At 45.6% G+C, this 26775-nt stretch overlaps 1 protein-coding gene across 1 annotated transcript in view; it reads right to left on the reverse strand.

Annotated features, from left to right (window-relative positions):
* The window catches only part of LOC102447636 (MFS-type transporter SLC18B1), a 43367-nt gene extending 24072 nt beyond the window's left edge, over positions 1 to 19295 (reverse strand). Inside the window, exons 1-6 of the mRNA XM_006136257.4 lie at positions 19232 to 19295; positions 17766 to 17905; positions 12359 to 12454; positions 7235 to 7308; positions 1948 to 2095; positions 457 to 613 (exon numbers count right to left, since the gene is read on the reverse strand). Coding sequence (XP_006136319.2) covers positions 457 to 613; positions 1948 to 2095; positions 7235 to 7308; positions 12359 to 12454; positions 17766 to 17905; positions 19232 to 19283 — 667 coding nt within the window. The 5' untranslated portion in view covers positions 19284 to 19295. The remainder of the gene's footprint in view (positions 1 to 456; positions 614 to 1947; positions 2096 to 7234; positions 7309 to 12358; positions 12455 to 17765; positions 17906 to 19231) is intronic.
* Positions 19296 to 26775: the final 7480 nt, after the last annotated feature.

The raw sequence follows: 26775 nt of genomic DNA on the forward strand, positions 1-26775 counted from the left end.
ACTGCCCCTACAAGCCTCTACACATACATACAAACAATACAAATCCAAATCCAAATGCAAACTTTTCCTCCAACAGAACTCCCACTCAAACTCCCCATGTTTGCAGCTCTGTTTGCTGGCTCCTGTGCCACTGCAGCTATCAAGAATACTCTTTAACATTCAGGGTGTTCTAAAAGTTGAATACGGTATATTATTTCAAGAGGAAATGAAAAATTAGAAAATTCTCAAAAATTCCTGGGAAATAATCTTTTTGAGAATATTTTCCAAATATTCTTGCTCTTGGAGAATATTCTCCAGAGAATATTCTCACCTCACATCACTAATACCAAGCAATATGCATCTAAGATTTTTAGTTATGCTTTACTATATACAAAAAGAATCAAAATATTGTATTAGTGTATGCATCATCTCAAATTTGAAATATTAATTGGAGAAAGTGGAAGGAAGAGAGCCTACCGTATTTTGGTAAGAGGTACATGTTCAGAGGCACCAGCAGCAGCACTAAACATCCAAGCACTATGAATGGGACTTCATAGCCAAAGGACTGATACAAAAAGCCACCTATTGGTGGACCCAGCACCAGTCCAAGCCCTGTAAATGTTTCAAGACTTCCCTAAAGAGGGGAGAAGAGAGAAAAAAAATGTCAAATTTTGGGTGTATTTGAATTCTTCAGCAACAGTCTGGAGGCACACCACTTCCTAGGAAGGTCATTCAAGATGACAAGGTCGATTAGATAGACATGATGCTCTGTCATTGATCAAGAGCTAAAACTAATCACATCTATCAACAACCACCTTCACATGCAAGGACAACCAAAGGAATCTGAAAAGTTGTCCAGATAAAAGCAATTTGATCCTCTTATTTCAGCACACAGAGCACAGCACCAAAGTGCCGTTCTTACTTCTTCGGTATTAACCTCTCAAGTACTGCCTAGCTTACCTGATTCCTTGGGCAAAACACCCCCACTGCTGTTCCATATACCTATTATGTCTGCAGAGAGGCCGGTAACAAAGAGACTACATTTCCCAACTATAAAATTACATCAGAACCTGAAAGGGAGGACTTAATAAGCACACTGCAATACATCAAGTCACTTCTTTGATGATTGGGTGAAAGAAGGCATAAGTCAAAGCTCTTTTCTACATACATACAACTGCTTAAATTCTGCCCTTGCCACCATCTAATGAAGTCCAGGGGTATGTTTAGTGGTTTAATTAGATGCTACCTCAAAGAATAGGATGAGGGAGGCCTATATGGACTTAGTCTCCTCTTATAATGCTATTAGTCCCCATTAGTTACATCAGGGGTAGTCAATAGCCAGTCTGCAGGCCAAACCCAGACTGCCAGATATTTTAATGGACCCTGAAATCTATTTACTACTTATGTATTATTAATTAATTATTATTATTATTATTATTATTATTATTTACTCTGGGGTGAACTTGACCAGTAAATTGGGACTTTGACAAAAGAAATGGACTAGTCTTACATCTTTTGATCAGCCTATACTTAGACCAAGAAATTTACCTGGAAAAAAAAAGAGTAGTTAGCCACAATATCCATTGCAAAGTGATAGAACAGTGACAAGAAAGCTCACAAGTATTTTCTACAGTAGAAAGATGTACTGCTTGCACTAGTTCTTTCACAAATATTGCTATTTCCAATTAGAAAAGAGATTAACTACACTGGTAGAAATCAGCTTCATATTCATATAACTGTGTCCACAAAAAGGCTTTTACTTGTATTGTACCTGAATCATGTCTATTCCTCAGGCATATAGCATTTTAATTCAAATTAGAGATTTTTGTCAGGCTTTTTCAGTTGGATGAGCTTCTAGTACACACTTTTCAGAGGCTGTCTGCTACGCAAAATGCATAAAGATGTATGTGAGTCATTAAAACACTTTTATTCTGGCCATTTGGCTATAGCGTGTACATCTGTACATACCATTACTGTAGCTATATTATTGGGAAAAGACTTTGCAAGAATAGAAAATGATGCTGTCATTGCTGCAGCAAAGCCTATGGCATCCATCGCTCTAACCAGAAAACACAAACCAATGAATATTGGTCCATCAGGTGCTTTGTCCAACATACTGAAAGAACAAACAAACAAACCAAATCAAAAGATAATATCCTTAAAATACAAATATAAAATATAAAAGTCTTCTAGAGACAGCTGGTCCAGAGGTCAAAGAATAGAGTTGCCCTCTGTCAAAAAGGAATAACTCTCACCTACCTATCCCGTGTGTAACATGATATACAGAAAGAGCTTGAAACAGTGAAACACAGTGCCAAAGTAGGCTTCCCACCATCAGAGTCTAGGGACAGCATCCTGGTGAGAAGCTCAGAACCACTTTCACTCTCAGATGCTGTGGAAGGTGTTGCCCCAGGTCTTTCTTGGGAGCTCTAGCTTTTGTATATATTTGATAGATTAAGCTCCAGTGTCTCTAGGTATGTCTCCACTGCATTATAAATCTATGCTAAGACTCAGGCTTAAGCCCAGACCTTCCTTAGCATCCACATACACATATTTGGACTTGGGTCAATTCACTCTCAGACTTAGGCTATGTCTAGACTACATGGCTCCGTCAACAGATCCATATAAAGTAGTTTACTTGGCATAGTCAAAGAAGCAGGGATTTAAACAATCCCCGCTTCATTAAAATAAAAATGGCCACCGTGCTGTGCCGACGATCAGCTGATGCAGCACAGCGCAGCAGTCTAGATGCGGCACAGTCAGCAAGGGAAGCCTTTGTCGACCGCTCCGGTAAACCTCATTAAATCCCCTCGTCTTTGACTATGCCAAGTAAACTACTTTACATGGCTCTGCCGACAGAGCCATGTAGTCTAGACATACCCCCCGGTTCTAGGACCTGAGTGGGAAAAGGTGTAGGATATTGGGAAAGTTGGTCAGAGCCTGAACGCTGCTGGGACTTGGATTCCAGCCGTTTTGCTGCAGCTAAGATGCAGCTCAACTCTGGCTTCCCAGATTCGTATCTGGACAGCTCACCAATATTCTCCCCTAATCCTCTGGGCCTGTGTTTTTAGTCCTTTGCCCCCAGAATTATCCACCTGGTTCTCAGGAACTAGAAGCAACCCTTTATAGAATCATAGAAGGTTAGGGTTACCATTAGTATCCATTGAGCCCAATGATTTTGCCAGCAAGCTATCCATCTCCTCTATCCATTCATCCAAGCCATACTTCTTTAACTAGCTGGCAAGAATGCTGTGGGAGGCCATATTAAAAGCTTTGCTAAACGTCAAAATATGTCACATCCACTGAGCCAGTTATCTCACCATGGAAGGCAATTAGGTTGTTCAGGCATGTGAATCCATGTTGACTGTTTCTGATCTCCTTCCTCTCCTCCAAGTGTTTCAAAATGGATTAGTTGAGGACCTGCTCCATAATTTTTCCAGGGACTGAGGTGAGGCTGACCAGACTGTTGTTCCCTGGATCCTCCTCCTCCCCTTTTTAAAAGATGGGCACCACATTTGCCTTTTTCCAGTTGTCCTTTCACTACTGAGGACTGTTCACCTCCTCTTCATACTGTGCTGCCTGGTGCAGCATTCTGGGAGTGACCTTGTCCATGAAAACTGAAGCAAAAAAAGCATTGTGTACTTCAGTTTTTCCCCACATCATCTGTTACTAGGTTGCTTTCTCCATTCAATAAGGTTCCCACACATTCCTGGATCATCATCTTCGTGCTAACATACCTGTGAAAACCCTTCTTGTTACCCTTCACATCCCTTGCTAGCTACAACTTCAGTTGTGCTTGGCCTTCCTGATTACACCCTTCCATGCCCAAGCAATATTTTATACTCTTCCCTAGTTATCTGTCCAAGTTTCCACTTCTTGTAAGTTCCTTTTTGTGTTCAAGCTCATTGAAGGTTTCTCTGTTAAGCTAAGCTGATTGCCTGCCATATTTGCTATTCTTTTTTGTACATTGGGATGGTTTGTTTCTTCACCCACAGAAACGTTGGCATATAGGTAAGTCAATATCCTTTGGCTGAGACAAACTGGTTTATCAACCCTGCCTATTATACATTCAGTATGTACAAGCAGCTTGTTGAGCATGCCACCTGCAGATAGATCTCATAATGCTTAGGATGGCCAGTATGGCATAAGTTTTCATTTGATGTCTCACACAAGCTTCTTTAAAGACAAATACTGTGACAGGAACCTGTTTGGTGTAATGACTTTTTTCCCCCCAGACCTGTCCAGTCACTGACACAAAGTAGCAAATCGCCAATGAGCCTCTGTGTCACAATTGTTCACTATTTTAAAGTGTTCAAGTGATTAAAAAATGTCACTATTAAGCAATAATTGAACACTTTTTATTAAAATATTTGTTGATGCCTTTTACATTTTCAACTGGAGTGGACCGAAAAATACTAGAGACTGAAATACAGTGTTTATCATAACAAAAGTTTAACTTAGAAGTATATAATTAAGTTCACAAAAGGGCATTTAAAAATAAAACAATGTAAAATTGTAGAGCCTGCAAATTCACTCTGTTCTGCTGCTTGTTCAATCACTGTAAGTTTGTAAACAAAAGGCAGCAACATTGTCTCCTGCAAATGTAAACAATGTCTCCTGACAGTGGAAACAGGCTTTTGCATAGTACTTGTGTAGCTTGCATCATGAGATATTTATAGTCCAGATATGCTAAAGATCCATATGTCCCTTTGTGCTTCAATCTCCATTCCAGGGGATGTGCATCCATGCTGACGATGGGTTCTGCTCGATAACAATCCAAAGCAATGTGAACTGATGCATGTTCATTTTCATTATCAGCTTAGATGCCACCAGAAGGTTGATTGTCTTTTTTGGTGGTTGGGTTCTGTCGTTTTCACGTTGGAGTGTTTCAAAAGAGCCACTCGTGAAAGCATGCTCCACTCCTTCCTCTCAGATTTTGGAAGGCACTTCAGATTCTTAAGCCTTAGATTGAGTGCTGTAGCCATCTTTAGAAATCTCACATTGGTGCTTTATTTGCATTTTGTCAAATTTGTTGTGAATGTGTTCATAAAATGAGCATAGGCTGGGTCAACATCTGAGATTGCTACACTATGGAATATATGGCAAAAATGCAGGTAGAACAAGGCCAGAAACATACATTTCTCCCCCAAGAAGTTCAGTCACAAATTGAATTAATGCATTAAAAAAAATAAAACGAGTGTCATCAGCATGGAAGATGTCCTTAATGAAGAAGCATATGAACATTTAGCACATCTGGCATGTAAATACCTTGCCATGTGGTCAAGAAAATGAGAACAGGCATTTGCCTGTCACTTTTGTAATATTATAAACAAGGGGCAAATTATCTCCCAGAAATGTAAACAAACTTGTTTACCTTAGCAATTAGCTGAACAAGAAATAGGACTGAGTGGACTTGTAAAACTTCAGAGCCTGCATTATTCTGTTTGAGTGCAGAGAGGTAACAAAAAAATTGGTTGTACTTTCAAAGAGATTGCACAACAGTACTGACAGGTGGTAAATTGAAAAATGTTTATTTTTTTATAAATATATGCAATGTAAAAATGATAATCTACACTTTGATATCAATTACAATACAACAAGGTAAATTAAGCCCCATCCATGACTCCGATGCTTTTTGGAAAGCAGTTAATCTTGAAGTACTTGAATCAGCAGTTATTTCAGGGACTTCATTATGCCCATTTCTTTTGGATAAATCTCAGCTCCAATTGCCACGCAAACATCCACCAGCAAAGCTCCAATTTTTTTGCCAACACCAAACTGGATAGTCATGGACCTGTTGCAGCCGGGGTAGCCTTCTTCTAGATGGTTATAGCAACTTTGCTCTGGTTCAGCCTGGCCTCCCTCACATGTGTCTTAATGCTGACGTGTCAGGGCAAGCCGCTCAAAGTTCCAGAAACATCCACTTCCTCATGTGAAATTTCTGGAGCCACTGCTGAGCATCCCAGGTCTGCATGATGATGTGCTCCCAACAGTCTAAGCTAATAACACTGCTTCAGGAGCGCCAATCTGTGTCTATAGCAAGAGTCATCTGCCATTTGGAGCCTGTATTACATCTATATTCTCTCTGAGAAGTGCCTCCAGTAGGAGAAAAAAAAATTACTGTCAAAATATCCACACGCATCTCATAGCTGCCCTACAGTTTCCTGAAATGGGAGGGAAAGTGCAAGATGGATTAAGTTCTCCCCAAAAGTGCTTCACCCTTGTTTGTGGCTCCAGTTGCTAGGACAGCATAGATCTGAAGATGACTCATCTGGAAGTGTTAGCAGGCTGAATAAACTTCCAGTCAAGTGCTGCAAGATGGACAATCAAGTTTTCCTACAAATCACATGAAACAAGACCTAGAATGGCTACAGAAGGAGGCTGTGATAGGAATCCTGGAATATGCCCCCAAAATAAGGATTTATTGGGGTTAGTGTAGTGCAGTATGGATGCAATCAACATGGTGAGATACTCAGGTCCAGAAATTGTAAGCTTGGCTTCACTATGCAGTGTGGATGCAAAATCACAGGCTTAAAAATACTGAGTCTGCAGACTCGGGTTCCATAGACTGAGGTTGACAATGTAGTGAAGACATCTCCCTAGTGCCTGACAGATTAAAGGAGAATTTTATCATCTGCCACCTATTCTAGCCCTCCTCCAGCTTTCCCCTTCCTTTGTTTTGGGTTCTTCTCCCCAATGGAGTAACACAGATTCTTCTCCCCGGTGAAGAATTCCAGCGCTTTCCTCTGTGCCTCATAGTTTTGCCAAGCAGCATCCCCACAAAAGTGACTTGATTTCACAACTATCCAGTGGGGACTAGATACGTTTTAGTAGTAAAGCCTATATTTTGCACAAGTCAGTGCCTTTGCCTGGCAATTGTAGGGACTAAACTTCCTATTCCCAAATGAATTTAAAACCATTAGAAGTCTTATTTTGAGCTAACGTGTATGTTTTTATTGTTACACTTGAGGTTTTTCCAATAACTAGAATAGCAAATTGCAAATATGACATGTTCCAGCTAAGGGTCTCCGAATACTAAACAAGCCTTAGAATGCCAGGAGTTAGAGATGTATTACTCCCACTTTTCAGAGGAGGAAAACTAAGGTGGAGAAGTTAAGACACTGGTTCTAGGTCAGAAACAGAGCTGAGATGTGTCAACATCTAGCCCTCAGTTTTAACAGCAAGAGCATTTGGTTTTCATACGATTAGAACACAAGTGTAACACTAGAATTAAGATACAAGAAAAAACACTCACCCAAACAGGATTGTAATGCATCCTGAGACAAACATCCCCGCCACAAAAATGAATTTGGCTCCAATTTGTACAAGCTGAAATTGGTGAAGAATAAAGGTTATCTTTTAATCATTTCAAGCCCATTTTTAAATCAAGGAAACTTACCTAAGGAATAATGAAACCAGAACATTGCACTGTGGAGAAACACACACACACACACACACACACACACACACACACACACACACACACACACACACACAGAACAAAGGTGGAGAATCAGACTCCCTCTCCCCCCTCTGCCCTCCCTCCTCCTCATATTTAGCTTGTAACCAAACTAAAAATGGCTAGTTTCCCCCAATGGTAAGTTCTAGGGTATGTCTACACTACCACCCTAGTTCGAACTAGGGTGGTAATGTAGGCAACCGGAGTTGCAAATGAAGCCCGGGATTTGAATTTCCCGGGCTTCATTTGCATAAAGCCGGGCGCCGCTATTTTTAAATGTCCGCGAGTGCGAACTAGGAAGCCTAGTCCGAACTACCTAGTCCGTGCCACGTGTAGCCGCGTGGCATGGAATCCGCACTAGCGGACATTTAAAAATGGCGGCGCCCGGCTTTATGCAAATGAAGCCCGGGAAATTCAAATCCCGGGCTTCATTTGCAACTCCGGTTGCCTACATTACCACCCCAGTTCGAACTAGGGTGGTAGTGTAGACATACCCCTAGGGATGTGAGCAACTGGTCAAGTGACTACAGGCAGTCCCCGGGTTACGTACAAGATAGGGACTGTAGGTTTGTTCTTAAGTTGAATCTGTATGTAAGTCGGAACTGGCGTCCAGATTCAGCCGCTGCTGAAACTGATCAGTTTCAACCGCGGCTGAATCTGGATGCCAGTTCTGACTTACATACAGATTCAACTTTAGAACCCCAGGCATGCCCAAGTCAGCTGCTGCTGAAACTGATCAGCAGCTGACTCCAGGAAGCCCCGGGGTAGGGGCTTCCTGTAGTCAGCCACTGGTCAGTTTCAGCAGCGGCTGACTTGGGGATGCCCGGAGCAGAGCAGCTGGGGTGCTGTGGGTTGGTCCAGTAGCGCCGCCGCTCCTCGGCGCTACTGGACCAACCCAGCAGCACCCCAGGTGCTCTGCCCCAGGTGTCCTGATTCAGCCGCTGCTGAAACTGATCAGCAGCGGCTGAATCAGGACTCCTGGGGCAGAGCAGCTGGGGTGCTGCCGGGTTGGTCCAGTAGCGCCAAGGAGCGGTGCTGCGGGACCAACCGGCAGCACCTCACCTGCTCTACCACAGGCCGGGGGCTTTGTTCCACGTCTCCCTGGTCTGCTGGGGGGGGGGGGCACTAGCTGTGCCCCCCCCCCCCCCAGCAGACCAGGGACACGGGGAGCAAAGCCGCAGCGGCGGCGGGGTGCCACGCCTCTGAGGCTTTGCTCTGGCAAGGCCTCAGAGGCGCGGGACCCCTCTGCCTCCCGGCTTTGCTCCAGGTGTCCCTGGTCTGCTGGAGACAGTCCCCAGCAGACCAGAGGCACCGGGAGCAAAGCGGCAGTGGTGGCGGAGTCCCACGCCTCTGAGGCTTTTAAGCTGGCTTCCTCCAACATTGGTTGTTGCTCCCTCCCCCCCACACACACCCCACCTTGCTGCCTCTGACACAGAGGTAACAAGGATGAGTGGGAAAGCAAGTACAGGCAGTCCCCGAGTTACGCGGATCCGACTTATGTTGGATCCGCACTTACGAATGGGGCTTTCTCGCCCTGGAGCTCGCAGGCAGCGGGACCGCCCAGAGCGCAGTGGTCCCGCCACCTCGACCTCCGGGGTGAGAAAAGCTGCTCCGGGTGCCCCTGGTCTGCTGGGGACTGTGTCCAGCAGACCAGGGACACCTGGAGCAAAGCTGGGGAGGCGGTCCCCAGCAGACCAGAGGCACCAGGAGCAAAGCAGCAGCAGCGGCGGAGGCACGGCACCCCGCCGCCGCCGCTGCTGCTTTGCTCCCCGTGCCTCTGGCTTAAAAGAAGCTAGTGACCACCTCTGAGGCAGAAAACACACTTTACTTCTCTCATTCTCACAACTGTCATAGATTGGACAGCAAGGCCTGCTTTCTCTACAGACTCTACCAACTAGGAAATGGACAGCTAGAGACCCTGCTGACAGCCAGGTCAATAATACAACTCTGTGGGGCTTCTAATTGCATTCTACAGCCTACCCCAGCATGAGGGCATATGCCAATTTTTTTGGATTGTTTGGGGCTTGAGAAACAGTGCCTGTATGGTAGCATCTTTCACTGAAGCCAGGATTTTTCCTGTGTCAGTGAATTTCTGGGATGGCCAATCACTGCTACAGGCTATCCACAGGTCTCTTCAATTAGAAATGAAATTGTGTGTTTCACAGAACAGAGCTTCCTTGAAGGCCACTCAGTTGCTCCATAGTCCCCACCTGCTTACCTGGCAGGTGAGAAGTCATACGTACTCTTATCTACTGCCAAGACACATAAAGACTACAACTCCAGCCAAAGCTAGCTGTGAGGCAGCCTTCTGGCTCAGCAAGAGGAATATATTCAGCTCGGTGTGAAAACACCTGGTAGGGTCTAATTTACATGGGGGAGATAGCTGAACAGAGAAAGGAGGATGTAGAGCAGGGGTAGGCAAATACTGGCCCGCAGGCCAGATCTGGTCTGCCAGCATTAACCTTGATGGCCCCCATGTCACCATATTTACCTGCACCTTCGCAGGATCACCCATACCTCTGGAGGTGCAGTGGCCGCGGCCCACCAAGAGCTAACTCTGGTAAACTGCCTCCATTTTATTGCCCACCCTGATGTAGCGTGATGAAACGTAGCAAGAAATAGGGTAAAATTAGAGCTGTCCAGGAGGAACACTAATGCAGCAGTGTAAATATATTAGTAATGCAGAGAAAAAAAAACTGGATGCCCCCTTTTTCCTCTTTAGATTAAAGGTGTGTTATAAGGGGTTTATTCTTTTCTTGTAGACAGAAAAGGGATTGTTCCACTGGAAACACTAAGGCTATGTCTACACTGCAAGGTTTTTCACAAAACCCACCGTTTTTGCGCAAAAACCTGAAGAGCGTTCACACATCAAATGCACAAGTAAACTAGCAGTAAAACAGCAGAATAGAGGGCTTTTGCCGGTGTAGGTAAACCTCCTTCTATGAGGCATAACTCCCTTTTCCGCAACAGCTATTGCACACAAAGGCAAGTGTGGACACTCCAGAGGGGTTTCTTGCGCAAGAAACCCCTATCATAAAAAGCACAGGTGCTCTGATGGCCATTCTGTGAATGGCAATCAGAGCTTTCTTGCGCAAGAGCATCCATGCAGTGTGGACATTCTCTTGCACAAAAGCACATCACTTTAGCAATGCGCTTTGAGGTGTGGACGTGTTCTTGTGCAAAAAGTTCTTGCACAAAAACTCTTGTGCAAAAGTCTTATTGCGCAAGAAACCTGCAGTGTAGATGTAGCCTAAAGGTCTAATTCAGCCTTCCTTGAAAAGATTTTAATATTTTTCCCCCCACGAGACGGCGAAAGACAAAAAAAATTATTTTTAACACTACAAAAGTGTAGCTAGAGCCTTAAAGCAGCATCTACACTACACTATTTGATAGCCACTTTTAAGTTAGGGTAGGAACCTAGAAGACATTTTCTAGTTCTAAAAATGTTTTCTTGCATGGTTTAGTTCCATAGGTTTAAAACAAACAAAAATAAGTTTTTCTTCACTCAGCGCACGGTCACCCTGTGGAACTCCTTGCCAGAAGATGCGGTGAAGGCTAGAACTTAACAGGGATCAAAAAAGAGCTAGATAGATTCATGGAGGTTAGGTCCAACAATGGCTATTAGCCAGGATAGGTAGGAATGGTGGCCCTAGCCTTTGTTTCTCTGGAGGTGGGTGACAGGGGAGGGACCACATGAGGATTACCTTTTGTGATCCTTCTCTCTGGGACATCTGGTATTGGCCACTGTCAGCAGACAGGATACTGGGCTAGACAGACCTTTGGTCTGACCCAGTATGGCCATGTTTATGCTCTTATCCCCACTGGCTGGTCAGATAGCAATTGCTTCAGCAAAGGCCAAAAAGGGAGTTGATTAAAAAAAGTGTTACTCAAATCTTTGAATGCTATTAGTGAATACACAAGCAAAATTGCAATTAAAAAAAGACATCAAAAAAGTTTTTATATCCACTTTCTTTCTGATCACAGCATGGTCTGGCCATAATTTTGGCCTTTCCTCTTTGATGGTCTGCCTGTGAGAATCCCACAAAAAACTATCAGTTCTAACCAGAGACGGAATGTTCAGTCAGAGAGAAACCTGTCTTCTGTTCAAACAGCAGCTTCTCTACTGTAGTCTGTGGAGCACTTGCTGATGGTCAGCACAGCAGCATGGTCTCATGCTGCTGGACATCTTCCTTGTTTCTAGTTGAATTTACAAGTGTCCAGGCTCTTCCTGAAAGGAGGAGCACAGATGCCTGTAAAAGTAACTGGAAAATAGGAAGACAAACTAAATATGTTTTCTAGATGGAGTGAATCTCAGAATGCCCGTAATTAATTTTCCCTAACCACTAAACACCTGTATCTTTTATCTTGCTTAACAGAGCAAACTTACATATTTAACCTGGGCCAGGCTCTGAGGCTGTGTCTCCATGGATGGAGCCATGTAGATTAGGGTTGTAGGCAAAGGCAAATGAAGCCATGATTTCAATGATCGCAGCTTCATTTAAATTTACATGGCTGCCGCGCTGAGCCGACAAACAGCTGATCAGCTGTTTGTCCGCTCAGCGTGCTAGTCTGGATATTCCCCTGCCGACATCAAAGCCCTTTGTCAGCAGCCCCGTTATTCCTTGTGGGATGAGGTTTACCGGGGCTGCCGACAAAGGGCTTTGATGTTGGCAGGGGAGCGTCCAGACTAGCGCACTGAGCGGACAAACAGCTGATCAGCTGTTTGTCGGCACAGTGCAGCAGCCATGTAAATTTAAATGAAGCCGCGATCATTTAAATCGCGGCTTCATTTGCCTTTGCCAAAAAAACAAATCTACATGGCTCCGTCGACGGAGCCATGTAGTCTAGACATACCCTGTGTGAGGTTGTTAGGTTCTGTTCCATAATTAAGTCAGTACTGAAAACTACAAAAATACTTACATAATTGCCTAATATTAAAGAAGTCAAGAAATAGGATACAGCAAAGCATCCAAAAATAAGTCCAACAACTGTATCACTGGCTCCCTTTTTCTCTGCCTGTGAAAGGAAACAAAGAAAGAAAAAAGAGAGAGAGAGAGAGAGACCATTGTACACTAAGAAAAATGTTAGCATTGGGTTAAAATGCTTCCTAATCAAGTCTCATATCTTTACTCTTCTTTAAATGCTTTATGACCATTCTGGCAAATACTTCAAAAGAAGAGTGGGAGATTCAGCAGTAAGTCTGCAGACAAGTCCATCCCTAGAATTTTTGGCGCCCCAGGCAGCTCTCTCCGGGGGCTGCCCCCTCTTCAGGTAGGTGGAAGGTGCTGTGCTCAGGGCTGCAGGGGCAGGAGCTGTGCGGGGCAAGAGCAGGGCAGGAGACAGCAGGGGCTGGGCCCACACCTGCACTCACTGGAAGCAGTAGGAAGCTAAGCAACTGGCCCCTGCATGTTCCACTCCCCCAGCTCAGTCAGGAAAGAGCATTTTGGGGAGAGGAGGAACCGCCCCACACACCCACTCACCGGTGGTGTTAAGAAGCAAAGCGATGCACTAGGGAGACAGTGGTGTGGAGCAGGCTGGAGCCAGGCACTCTACTTCCCCCTTGCCACTGCTGGTGAGTGCAGGGCAGGGCCTGACCCCCTGCCGCCATGGCCAGGCCTCCTGCTAATAACCTAGGCATGTCGCTCAGGGAAGGAGGCATGGGGAAAAGAGTGAAATGGGGGCAGTGCAGAGCGGGGTAGGAAGAGACAGGGCATGGTGGAGCAGGGGCATGGATGTCCTAGACCCTGCATCCCCCTAGGGAAAACTCTGCTGGGTGCAGGATGGACTAGCCAGGGGTTGGGGCTGGCCTCCAGAGCCATTGAGATAGCATACACATCATGCAGCTGCATGGGCACCACAATTCCCAATTTGATGCCCCTAATTTCATGGCACCTACATGGCTGCATATTGGTCGAGTTGGCCTTGCCTACAACAGGTCAGCTAGTAGGCCCTTGCAGAGAGGGGCCACATCCATTGTCTTGTATGCACAGAATCTGCTGTCTCCCCAGCATAGTTCACCTACCTCACATCCCAGAATGTCACAGAGTACACCCTGCAAATTTGAAATGCTTGCAGGAAAGGGTGTGTGAACTGGGCAGGAGAAAGATGACAACATCTGTCCAGTGACCTTACAGAAATTATCTGGGAAGAGCCAATGCATTCTGTCACTCTACCTTTCTTTTCCACTGGGGCCGCAGTGCGGGGGTGGATGTGTGTGTGGGGAAATCAGAGGGTGGTTCCAACACTGGAACAGAGGTAAAAGGCCTCTGCACAGAGAACTAGTCTCACATCATGGTGGCTATGCAACATTTCGGGGGCAAGCCTTGACGATCATTCCATGAAATAGATGGGTGAAACAATGGAATGTTCAAGGAGAAAAATCTTTAGCCCTCTCCTGTAGATATTGCCCCAAGTGGGGATGATCTGGCCAACAGACCAGGACATTCCTCCTGCTCTCTCTGACAATGAATTTGCTCTGATAAAAAGATCATTCTGAAGTGGCATAGAGCTCTACATTCATTTTTCTTAACTTGCACACAAAGTCTGCGCAATTTAAAGTGATAGGAAAACTACCTTTGCTATGTGCCAGCCCACCAAACTTTAGCCTGGGGAAGACTGAGAGGGAAGTCATAAGTGGATGGGTTAGGCCAGGCATGTCCAAAGTCCGGCCCGCGGGCCAATTGCGGCCCGTGTTCTGGTTTAATACGGCCCCCCAGGTAATTTGGCAATATCTATCTTTTATGGCCCCCAACGAATCCATATGTATTAAGATGAATACATTGTAAAATCTCAGTTAATGTCAGTTGGTCTAAATCAGTTATAAATATATTTGGACACAACATGTATACTTGGTGTTATGTTCCTGTTCATATTTTTTGAACTTAAAAGTTGACAGACAACCTTTATTACCAATAATATGTAATGTACTTTACAATGTTCCTGACATATATTTCAGCTTCCTGGATTTTTTTTTTCATCTGGCCTTCAGATATGAAAGGCAGAGTGATTTAACACCTGTTTAGATTTGTCATCCATGTGACGAAATGAAAAGTATGCTGTTTGCAATAAACTTTGCATAAAATAGTTAATTTGCATTTAATTTTAATGGTTCAAAGAATGTCAGGCAAAATGGCCGGCCCTCACGCATGTTCACTTCATCAAATCTGGCCCTCGTTGAAAAAAGTTTGGACACCTCTGGGTTAGGCAGTGGAAGAAGTGAGGGGAGTGGAGTGGTCAGGGGATAGAGCACTAGAATGGTAGTCAAGGGTATGTCTACACTAATTTGAACTAAGCTAATTCGAACTAACGCATCTAGACCTAAAAACTAGTTCGAATTAGCATTTTGCTAATTTGAACTAGCATGTCCACATTGAGTGGACCCTGAACCGGGGTTAAGGATGGCCGGAAGCAGTGCCGGCAGGGCATCAGATTAGGACTTAGAGCGTGGAGCTTCTGCCTCAGGCTAGCGGAGGACTGTGCTTAAAGGGACCCGACCCCCATCCCAGACAGACAGTTCTCAGGCTGAGAGGGGATATGATAGAGGTCTATAAAATCACGAGTGGTGTGGAGAGGATGCATAAAGAAAAATTCTTATTAGTTCCCATAATAGAAGGACTAGAGGACACCAGATGAAATGAATGGGTAGCAGGCTTCAAACTAATAACAGAAAGTTCTTCTTCACAAAGCAAATAGTCAACCTGTGGAACCCCTTGCTGCAGGAGGCTGTGAAGGCTAGAACTAGAACAGAGTTTAAAGAGAAGTTAGATAAATTCATGGAGGTTGAGTCCATTGAGTGGTATTAGCCAGGGGACAGAAATGGTGTCCTTGGCCTCTGTTTGTGGCAGACTGGAGATGGCTGGCACGAGACAAATGGCTTGGTTATTGTCTTCGGTCCATCCCCTCCAGAGTCCCTATTGTTGGCCGCTGTCGGCAGACAGGCTACTGGGCTAGATGGACTTTGGTCTGACCCAGTACGGCCATTCTAAGCTCAGGGTCGGGGGTCTCAGTTGACCACCCTGATTTTCATGCAAACCTGCTCCTGGGTGGCCAGGCTGGCAGCTATCCTGCCCTAGACGGCCACTTTCCTGTGCCTAGTGCGGAGGTCGTGGATGAAGTTACGATCTCCGCACTAGACCAGGTGGGCGCCCGCCTCTTGTGGACCTGGGCAGGCCACCAGCCTTGTCCCGGGAAGAGGCAGAGGGCTGGGTGGCAGCGGGTGGCTGGTTCGTGCCGTGCCAGGTGCAGGGTCTGCTGGCTGGGTGCTGGCAGGCTTGTACCTGGCACGGGCACCGTAGCCAGACCGTGCCCCTTTAACGGCTCCAGGGCCGGGAGGGGAGCAGACGAGTTTCCCTGGTGGTTCCCAGAGTGGCCACCAGGGAAAGCTGGGGAGGGCTAGCCTCCCAGTACAGGCAGTCCCCGGGTTACGTACAAGATAGGGACTGTAGGTTTGTTCTTAAGTTGAATCTGTATGTAAGTCGGAACTGGCATCAGCCGCAGCTGAAACTGATCAGTTTCAACCGCGGCTGAATCTGGATGCCAGGTCTGACTTACATACAGATTCAACTTAAGAAACCCAGGCGTCCCCAAGTCAACTGCTGCTGAAACTGATCAGCGGCTGATTCCAGGAAGCCTGGGGCAGACCAACTCTGCCTCGGGCTTCCTGTAGTCAGCCGCTGATCAGTTTCAGCAGCGGCTGACTTGGGGACGCCTGGGGCAGAGCAGCTGGTGGAGGAGCCGCGCTACTGGAGCAACCCAGCAGCACCCCAGCTGCTCTGCCCTAGGCGTCCTGATTCAGCCACTGCTGAAACTGACCAGTAGTGGCTGAATCAGGACGCCTGGGGCAGAGCAGCTGGGGTGCTGCCCGATTGGTCCGGAGCGGCGTTGCGGGACCAAGCCGGCAGCCCCCAGCTACTCGCGGGTAGGCAAGAAAAGCCTGGTCTGCTGGGGGGGGGGGAGGCACTAGCTGCACCCCTCCTCCCAGAAGACCAGGGAGACGGGGGTGGCGGGACCGCCCAAGTCCTCCACGGCTTTGCTCCGTCTCCCTGGTCTGCTGACCTGGGAGACCCGGAGCAAAGCCGCAGAGCATGCGGGCAGCGGGACAGTCCAGGCGCACCGCGGCTGTCCCACTGCTGGCGTGCTCCGAGGCTTTGCTCCCCATCTTCCTGGTCTGCTGGGAGACGGGGAGCAAAGCCTTGGAGCACGCCTGCAGGGGGACAGCTCAAGCGCGCCTGGGCTGTCCCGCTGCGGGCGTGCTCCGCGGCTTTGCTCTCCATCTCCCTGCAGACCAGGGAGACGGAGAGCAAAGTCGTGGAGCACGCCCGCAGCGGGACAGCCCGGGCGTGCTTGAGCTGTCCCCCTGTGGCCGTGCTCCAAGGCTTTGCTCTCTGTCTCCCTGGTCTGAAGGGAGACAGGGAGCAAAGCCTTGGAGCACGCCCGCAGTAGGACAGCCCGGGCGCGCTTGGGCTGTCCCGCTGCGGGCGTGCTCCGCGGCTTTGCTTCTGTTCCCCTAGTCTGCTGGGGGGGTCCAGCAAAGCCGCTGGACCCCCCCAGCAGACCAAGGACACCCGACCAAAGCCGCTGCCTGGGCGGCTTTACTCGTTTCCCGGGAGCAAAGCCGCCCAGGCGGCGGCTTTGCTCGGGTGTCCCTGGTCTGCTGGGGGGGGGGTCCAGCGGCTTTGCTTGACCCCCCCAGCAGACCAGGGAGACCAGGAGAAGCTTTTCTCGCCCCGGAAGTCACGGGTGGCGACCCGCCGCCCGTGAGCTCTGGGGCGAGAAAAGCCCCGTTCGTAAGTGTGGATCCGCCGTAAGTCAGGGACTGCCTGTAGATCGAATTAAGTGGCTACACAGCCCTTAATTCGAACTACTTAATTCGAACTAGGCGTTAGTCCTCGTAGAATGAGGTTTACCTAGTTCAAATTAAGCGCTCCGCTAGTTCGAATTAAGTTCGAACTAGCGATTTGCCTGTGTAGCGCCTATGAAAGTTAATTCGAACTAACGGCTGTTAGTTCGATTTAACTTTGTAGTGTAGACATACCCCAAGAGACTTGGGTTTTGTTCTTTGTTCTCCTACAGACCTTCTATGTGACCTTTGGCAAATCACTTCAAAGTTTGGCTGCCTCATCTAAAATAGGCTGTAGATTCATTGGGACAAGAACTCTCTCTTACAGCACCTAGCACAATAGGGGCCTGAACTTACATGTACACTCTATGACTGATGCCACCATGTACAAAAAATATAATTAGAACATTTAAAGTTACTTATTTTAAAAAAATAGAAATCTACATACTATACAGGCAATTTGAAGAATAGTTTGCTAAGCTGATTTACCTCTCTTGGAAAAAAGGGTCCCAAGATTGAATAGCAACTCATTGAACTGAAGTTCAAACAAGCTGTTGCTGCCATTGTGAAGAGCTGATCTCTGGTAAGCCTTCTCGACTCTTCAGCGGGAACTTCTGGTCTGCCATTTTCTTGAATTAAAAATATTTGTATTAGGTTCTGATAAACTGGGACACAAATTGCAAGCTGTCTATTTACAAGAGATGAGCCCTCTAGGAATTTGGAATTAGTGACCTAAGCTTATGGTTCAGGAAAAGGTTACTTAAACCTATCATTTTCTTCTGCATGTATTCCTGTATCATTTTACAAGTGAAGCTTCCTCCTCGATCCTGCAAGCTGAGGATACAAATAGAAGCTAAAGGGACTCTGGGTGCAAGAGGCTGAGAGTCCCAATGTCTTTCCAGACCAGCTGAAGTTTGCAACTTCAAGAACAAAAGGATTGGACACTGTCACCTTTACTCACTCAGCTATTGGACTACTTGTAGGAGTGAGAACTGCCCACAATCTGCCTAATTAGGGCCCAGGGTATCTTTAAGTAAACTGACAACTTCTAGTATATAACGTTGTAGTCTTTTGTCTACACGGTATTATGATAATTAAGTGTGGTTTTAAAAAAGCTGTACTTATTCTGTCCCATACCTTTTGTTTTACAGCCCAGAGATGGAGAAACAACCAGCTTACTAATAAAGAAAGACACCTGCAGGTCATCTGCCAGCTCTTGGCAACCTTCAAAAGAAGCTTTGCAAAATATAGTATTTAAAACATTTACTGTTTTTTTTCCTCCACTCCTCCATGTGAATGTCTTAAATATTCCTATCATTCTGCATTCTAGAGTAAGTTTGAGGCCAGAAGACAGTTCCCAGAAAATCTTTTTCCAAGGTGCATTAGGTTAGTTATTTAACAAGACTGTCTTTAGGCCCCACTAGTAAGGTTTTCCATTATTTGACTAAGGATGCTATTAGCTTAAGAATAAGGCCAGCAAGATCCTTTCGAGTTCATCTCTTCATAGCCTTTACTAAATAGACAAAAAGCTCCTGGTCCCTTCAGCTCGCCTTCCCAAAGAAACAAAAAGCCACTTACCCCAGAATGGAACGATACGAGTCAATTTCAAAAGTGAGAGAGATATGAACATGAATGGCAAAAAAAAGCCAGAAAGTGATCTTAGCAGTGCTGAGTCTTTCTGATGTGCAAAATTTAGTTACAAAAACAACAAAGGTAGGGGAGGGAGAAGTGCAGACAAAATGTGTCCTCTTCCACCAAAGTTGCAGTTACTCCAAAAAAATCAGATTCCACCATAAGCAAATGTAAACCACTAACCAAAACCAAAGAAGTCAACTGGGAATCTAAGAAGCATCCAGTGCTTGGGTGAAGTAGTCACCCAATTACCTGGCAGATCTGGGGAGACCCGCAACACAAAAGACTAAGAAGAGCAGGATCTGAAAGAAAAACTCTCTTACCCCCTCCATGGACCTGCAAAGTGTCCTGGGTCTTTGCTTCCCGGCTGCCCATAGCAGGGAATCCTGGACACTGAAGCCCAAGGTAACTTCTCCAGATGCTGATGTCCCTCTGTCAATGCTGGTTTTGCACAGGGAAGAGATCACGTCCTCATTCCACGACAAAGACTAGATTTAGAACAGGAGCTTCAGATGTTGTTAGCAAGTATTCTCAGCCCACTCTACACCTGATCATTAGCCGCATAGAGAGCGGCTGCCTGACACCACCACCATTGATTCCCTCCCAGTTTGTCACTGACAGGCACGTGCTGCTTCACCATATTTGCTTAATCTGCCTATCAGCATTTGTCCTTTTTCTACCCTGAGAATTTGTGACGGGTTACAAGGAACATCTGAGAAGTGAGCATCACAGCAACAGGCACAATATTACACATGATCACTGTGTAAGCAGGATCTGAACGACTGCTTGTAATACAGCCAGCTGGAAGGGAAAAGCAGCCCTGGGTGTGGTATGCTCACTCAAATTGTTAAGCCCTGCAAGATAATCAACTGTTGACATGTAAGTACAGCTCATGCTGGAGTGGGGAAGGAATCCAGAGTGTGGTTAAGTAAATCCAAGGGGGAGGCTTGTTCATCTGAGACCCTTTACAATGATGGTGTCTCTCCTGCAAGCACTGGTGTCATATTTTACAATTCCTACATTTAGGGGTAGCTTGATTTGTGACCCCACAACAGCCAAATTAGTTACAATACTTCACATTCCATTCTATCAATTGATCCTCCATCAGGCCAGATTTAAGTGGAAGAGATGGGGGAGGGGAGACTTCAGCCAGCAAGAACCGTAATACTGGTTCAACCTGTCTTCTTTCCCCCCTGTTCTAAGGATAGACCTAAAGCAGATTTCATAAGGAATCTCTTCGTTATTCCAGTAGAAGCTGGAATCTTTTGGCTAGCCTAGATGGTGGCTAAGAGCTGAAATCACTAATCTGCCCTGGAGCCAGACCCAGCAGCCAGCAGGGAAGCTAGCAGAAGTAGGCGGCCAGCAGGACAGCTGGTGGGAGCGACCAGCGGGCAGCTGGTAGCAGCAGCAGCAGGCGGCCAGCGGGGCAGCTGGCAGGAGCAAATGGACCACAGGAGCAGCACAAAGGTGGCATTGCCTCAGGCCCAATGAGTGGAGTCATCAGGGTGATGTGTCTGGGTCCGCACTGACTGGACAGAGCTGTAAGTGGGGCATTTGAAGCGGGATACGGAGAAAGTCTGTGTGTGTGAATGGGATCCTTACATTGTTGGACTAGTGAGACTGAGAGGCAAAGGACATTGCTCAATCCATTTGAGCTGGGATGGTTACTTGTGGGGGGTATGAACTCTGGTTGTGGTATTTTCCCAAGCTAATGCCATGTGACTTCTCTCCCTCTTTCATTAAAAGTTTCTTTTCTACGCTCAGACTCTGTGTTTGCGAGTGGGGAAGCATTGCCTCTCAGAGGCACCCCAGGGTATGTGAAATTCCCAGGCTACTGGGTGGGAGCTCGAGCTGGTTCTGTGTAATATGGATGAAAAGGAACCCTTAGATATTGAACCCGGCCCCTTGGCTGCTGCCAGATGACTGTTTTGCGGGGCCCCGGGCAGCATAATTCTGCAGGGCCCCCCCTTTGCCACTGCGCATGCGCAGCGGCGCCACGGTGCATGCGCGGGGCTTTCTGAAGCACGGGGCCCAGGGCAGCAGTCCCGTTCGCCCTGCCCTATATCCGCCCCTGGTTACAACTGGAATAAAATCCAAGAAAAATGTTCTTTATTTCTTCTGTCATTCAGTCTTCCAAACCTGAGACAAGCCAGCATGGAGCAAAGTAGGAGTGACCGTCACACAAAATTCATAGAATTAGGACAAAGTCTATGATGATCATCTAGTCTTACTTCCTGCATAATATGAGCCACGGAACCTTAATCAATAATTTCTATATCAAGAACACAACTTCTGTTTGAGCTATGTTTGACAAAGAGAGCTAGTTTTCAATTTAAAGATTTGGAGGGATGGAGAACTCACTGCATCGCCATGTAAATTGTCCAATAATTAACTACCCTCCTTGTAAAGACAGGATGCAACTGTTTGCTTGGGCTGCCAGTCACTGGATCTCATTATGGTGGTACTATGGTGGTACAATATGGTACTGTCTATAACTCATGCTTCAACCATTCATGATGCCAACTTATTTCTAGTAGAATTTGTAAATTTGTTTTCTGTATGTTTTGATCAGCATTGAAACAGTTAACATTGAGATTTACATTGTCATCATTAGGCTCAGCATGCCTTGGAGATGAAAAAAAGCAATTCAGACTTTTCTTGGTTAAGGTTCAGGCAGAAGCTTTGGATTTTTCTTCCTGAGGTGTTGCCAAATAGAGTCTACACACAGGGGCGGATGAGAGTGCTGCGGGACCCAGGGCAGTGCCGCGGAGCCCTGGGCAGCGAAATTTCGCAGGGCCCTGCTCACCCTGCCCTAAATCTGCCGCTATCTACACATGCTGCCCATTCTCCCAAATGTTTCCAGGTGTATATTGAGAAGCATTCCTAACTTATTCTGATCAGGTGAAGACACAATTAGGGTACCAGCTGTCCTCTTGTTGAGGAGCAAGGGAGTTAGGAATAATTTTGGAAGACATCCAAAGAAAACAGAAATCTGGGCATAGAGGATGGGTAGTTAGGGATGCATGTTGGATGTTATTACGTTTTCTGTGTATGGTTAGTTCTCTCAACTTAAAAGGAAACTCTAACCTATAGAAAGTGAAAGCTTTAAATTTTACAAAGTTCCAAGAAAGTCTTATTTTTTCCCTCTTGTTCATTTGTGTACTTTTTTCTGTTATTGTCATTCACTGCACATTGAGATGGAAACTTTTCATGCTCTCCCTCTTGGCCAGATATGCTACTGCAGATATACCTCACCCTATACTATTCTATCTGTGTGTCAACAAGTGTGCTTGCTCAGATCAGTGTAATGAGAAACCAAGCACACTAATTAACAGAACTAGGTCCCCCTTTTAATTAAGCCCTATGGATGGAGAGATTGGAAACCTCTTTAAAGGCCCTTATGTCAGAAATAAGGTTCAGAATGCCAAAATCTTAAAAGTCCAGAACAAAAGTCTCTGTTCTCAGTCTCTCTGGGCTAAAGAAAGAAAGAGAGTGAGAGTTCTTACCTCCTCCTCCTGCCAATATGGCTGCACTCTAAGGTGATTTCTACACTGGTGCAATCTTGTGCCAGAGCTATGCAAATGAGGCTAAGTGTGGAATATAGCCGAGCCACATTTGCATATCTAATGAGCCGCCATTTTTGCGGAAGGGGGTTTTGCGCAAGAAGGAGCTGTCTCCACTGCCCTTTCTTGCGCAAGAAAAACCCTCTTGTGCAATGCTGTTATTCCTGAAAATAATCAGTGTAACAGCATTGCACAAGAGGGTTTTTCTTGCGCAAGAAGGGGCAGTGGAGACAGCTCCTTCTTGCGCAAAAGCCCCTTCCGCAAAATGGCAGCTCATTGGATATGCAAATGAGGCTCGGCGATATTCCACGCTTAGTCTCATTTGCATAGCTCTGGTGCAAGATTGCGCCAGTGTAGACATAGCCTAAGATAATGGGGATAAAGGAGGCTTTGCTATACCCATAAGTCCTCTGGATGGGATGGGATTTGAGTTTGTGTGTAGAGACTGATGCAGAAGTCACTATGCACAGATCAGTAGATCCATGTGGTACTATCAGCTGATGCGATAAACCTTATTTCTGTGGTGCTAGGGGGTTGTGTCCCAGGTCAAAGGGACATGTAGCTGGGGAACTTGACATGGGATCAGCATAGAGGGAGAGGATCAAGAGACTGGCAATAGGAGTATGTGCTCAAATGAAAAGCAAGCATGCTTTGAAGCTCCCTGCTTCCGGGGAATAGCTTTGGCTGCCAGAGGGAGTTTTGGCCATTTGGGAAAGGAAAGGTGGATTGGGTCCCCTTACTCTTGTTTTCAAGGCATGCCCTCCATTTTAAATTCTGCATAGGACCTAGAGGAGGCTAAAGCCTTAAAGGTCAGTTTAACAGCCACAACTGAGGCTTCTTTGTGCCCTGTGAGTGTAGACAGGAGTAGTATGAGGTTCATTTGCTTTACTCCACTGGGAGGGGGTGGGGAGATTATTATGGGTATGAGTGGACCAGAGGGAAAAGTGGTTCAAAAGAAGCATTAATTTAGAGTGTGAAATGTTGGAGCTTGACCACGAGGAGCCCAGCAACACAAAGGGGGAAACCCCACAGTTGACTGAGAGAACACAAAAGCCTGTTGGCAGTTAGCAACTGAAGAACAGTACAATAAGAAAGGATCTATAGTGAAGCGTGTACTGTTATAGAAAAATTGGATTCACAGAACCATTGAATGGACTCTTTGTTATGTTTAACAATAGACATGATCAAAATAGTTACAATACAAATATTAAAAAATTGTCATTTTGAAATTGGCACTTGACACTAACATGTGACATGATTAATAACCACAAACATGGTTTGTTTTTATGCCTAACAGGATGAAAAACAAACCATAAAAGTGCTTTCCTGCTAATATCAAGCCCTCAGTTATTTTTCAAGTCACCCTCTGTTCAGGATCCAAATCACATGGTATGTCAAACTCATGCCCTGGTGCCCCAGGCTCTTTATAAATTTGGTCATTCCTTTTTACCTTGGTGACTACCCCAAATTAGTAGGTTTTTTTTTCAAATTAGGAGAATAAATTTGTGATTGGAGAAATCTGAAGTATCTAAAAGGATGTTACAAGGACGAAAGAGAAAAAATGTTCTCCTTGGCCTTTCATGATAGGACAAGAAGCAATGGGCTTAAATTGCAGCAAAATTTAGGAAAAACTTCCTGCCTGTCAGGGTGGTTAAACACTGGAATAAATTGCCTAGGGAGGTTGTAGAAACTCCATCACTGGACATATTTAAAAGCAGGTTGGATAGACATCTTTCAGGGATGATCTAGACAGTGCTTGGTCCTGCTGTGGGGGAAGGGGACTGGACTTGATGATCTCTCGAGGTCCCTTCCAGTTCTAATATTTTATGATTCTATAGTCAAGTAGTTCCTTGATGGGGTTTTGTTTGTTTTCAAAGAATGTACAAAGTCCCGTGTCTCTGAACACAGAAGGAATCAAACAGCAGGAAACAGCTTCATTGCTCATGGTACCAAGAGAACTTTTTTCAGCCTTCACCCTGACCACAAAATGTCTCCCCAGGTTTCTTCACAGGTCAGACACCACACTTTCAGCAGCTCCCTCTCTCTGGCTGGTCATTTGGCTTTCTTTGGTCCTATGCATTGTGACAATTTCTCTCTTTTTTACCCCAAACAATACTCAGTAAAAGCTCTTGGACAGGATAACATACTCCTTCTATCTTAGGTGAGGGATAGTCTTTATTGTTGTGTTAACTGAAAGGAGTATTCACATCAATTAATGAGGTTTTAACTTAACCCATAATAAGATTTTACCCACTTCATTGTTGATAGTCTGCATTCATTTTTAATTTTTTGTCCACTACATGCAAACACAATAAGAATAATAAATGGGACCATATCAGAACACTATGGCTACGTCTACACTAGCCCCTTTTCCGGAAGGGGCATGTTAATTTCAGCTATCGTAGTAGGGAAATCCGCGGGGGATTTAAATATCCCCCGCGGCATTTAAATAAAAATGTCCGCCGCTTTTTTCCGGCTTTTAGAAAAGCCGGAAAAGAGCGTCTACACTGGCCCCGATCCTCCGGAAAAAGCGCCCTTTTCCGGAGGCTCTTATTCCATAGATGCACTCCAAAATGCACTTCAAAGTAGGAATAAGAGCCTCCGGAAAAGGGCGCTTTTTCCGGAGGATCGGGGCCAGTGTAGACGCTCTTTTCCGGCTTTTCTAAAAGCTGGAAAAAAGCGGCGGACATTTTTATTTAAATGCCGCGGGGGATATTTAAATCCCCTGCGGATTTCCCTACTACGATAGCTGAAATTAACATGCCCCTTCCGGAAAAGGGGCCAGTGTAGACGAGCCCCATGGGAGTATACATTCCTCACTCTGTTACTGTATATTTGTATAGGCCTGTGACATTTTTGGCCCTTCCATCAAGAGACATAATTGACTTCTGTCTGCTGGACTCACACCTCTGTAAACAGGACCAGCCACAAATGTTTTAGGAAAGTTTTTCTGAAATATGATGTTTCGTTGGACTCCATATAGATCCATTTTATATATAAAGGGAATCTTCCACTTGTCCTCAGGTCTATGCATAGTTAGTAACATTTTAAAAAATGCTGTCAAGAGTCATTAGTCAAAATAAGCTGGGAATATGAGAGTCAACGTATTGTCCAGTTGTTACGGATTTTGGAGTGCATTTTTGTGAATGTTAGCACTTTATAAACCTTAATTAATCATTTCAGCATTTCTGTGAAGTAGCTTTATTATCCTTGTTTTACAGGTAGAAAACTAAGGCTATATCTACCGTACAAAGTTACATTGATGTAAGTTACAGCGGTGTACTGCCTATGACATTTGCATATTGCTTGGGAGTATGCACTCTTGGCTCCTTGTGACGGCACTCCATGTAATCACCAAAAGCTCTGGCATCTATGGAAAATACAGTGCACCACAGATATATATCCCAATGTGTCCGGTACCCTCATCCTGGGTTATGCCTGGTGAGACATTTTCACAATAAACCATCTTGTTAGTCTTTAAAGTGCTACATAGTCCTGTATTTGGGGGATTCTAGTGATTCACTCATGTATTTCTGAGGAATAGGGATCACGTTCCCATAAAGCCATTTTCTTCAACACATTTTCTTGTTTCATTACATAATTTTTGTGTATTTTAAATTCTCACAGCCCCATACCAGAAGCATCTGGTCTGCAGAACTTATGACAATACAAGTAATTGTTGCTGATACAGTATACACAAGTCTCCTGTATTTGCAAAATTTCAAGTATGACTATAACCAGATGTCTGAAGAGGAAGAGAAATTTGATGACAATGACTGGGTGCAGATACACATGGCAAATAAAAATGGCAGGTTGCTGCTGGCACTCCCAGATCAGCTCTACATGATGGATTGCCGCTTGGTGGCCAAGAAACAAGCACTGGTTGATGAGGTCACATCAGAATGCAGATTTGTGATGATGAGCAACGGCTTCAGAACTTTCAGAAGCAAAAGACCACGTTTCTGGATCTGTGCACCAAGTTTGTCCAAGCCCTCCACCCCAGAGTCACCAGAATTAGAGCTACATTGACAGGAGAAAAATTTGTGGTGATTAGGGATGTGAAAGGTTAACCGGTTAACTGGTAAATGAGTAATGCTTACCCGTTCTGGTTAACCATTAACAGGTGGGGGCTGGAGCAGCTCCCCACCTGCCATGGGATGGCAGCTGCTCCAGCCATGCAGGGGGCCCACTGTGGACAGGGGCTGCTCTCAATTGGAATAGCCTCTATCTGTGGCAAACGCAGGTGCCCCTCAGGCAGGAGCTGCTCTGGTGTTGCAGAAGCCTCTGTCCATAAGGAGCTGGGG

This window comes from Pelodiscus sinensis, chromosome 3 (genome assembly GCF_049634645.1).
Source record: "Pelodiscus sinensis isolate JC-2024 chromosome 3, ASM4963464v1, whole genome shotgun sequence".
Classification (NCBI taxonomy): Eukaryota; Metazoa; Chordata; order Testudines; family Trionychidae; genus Pelodiscus; species Pelodiscus sinensis.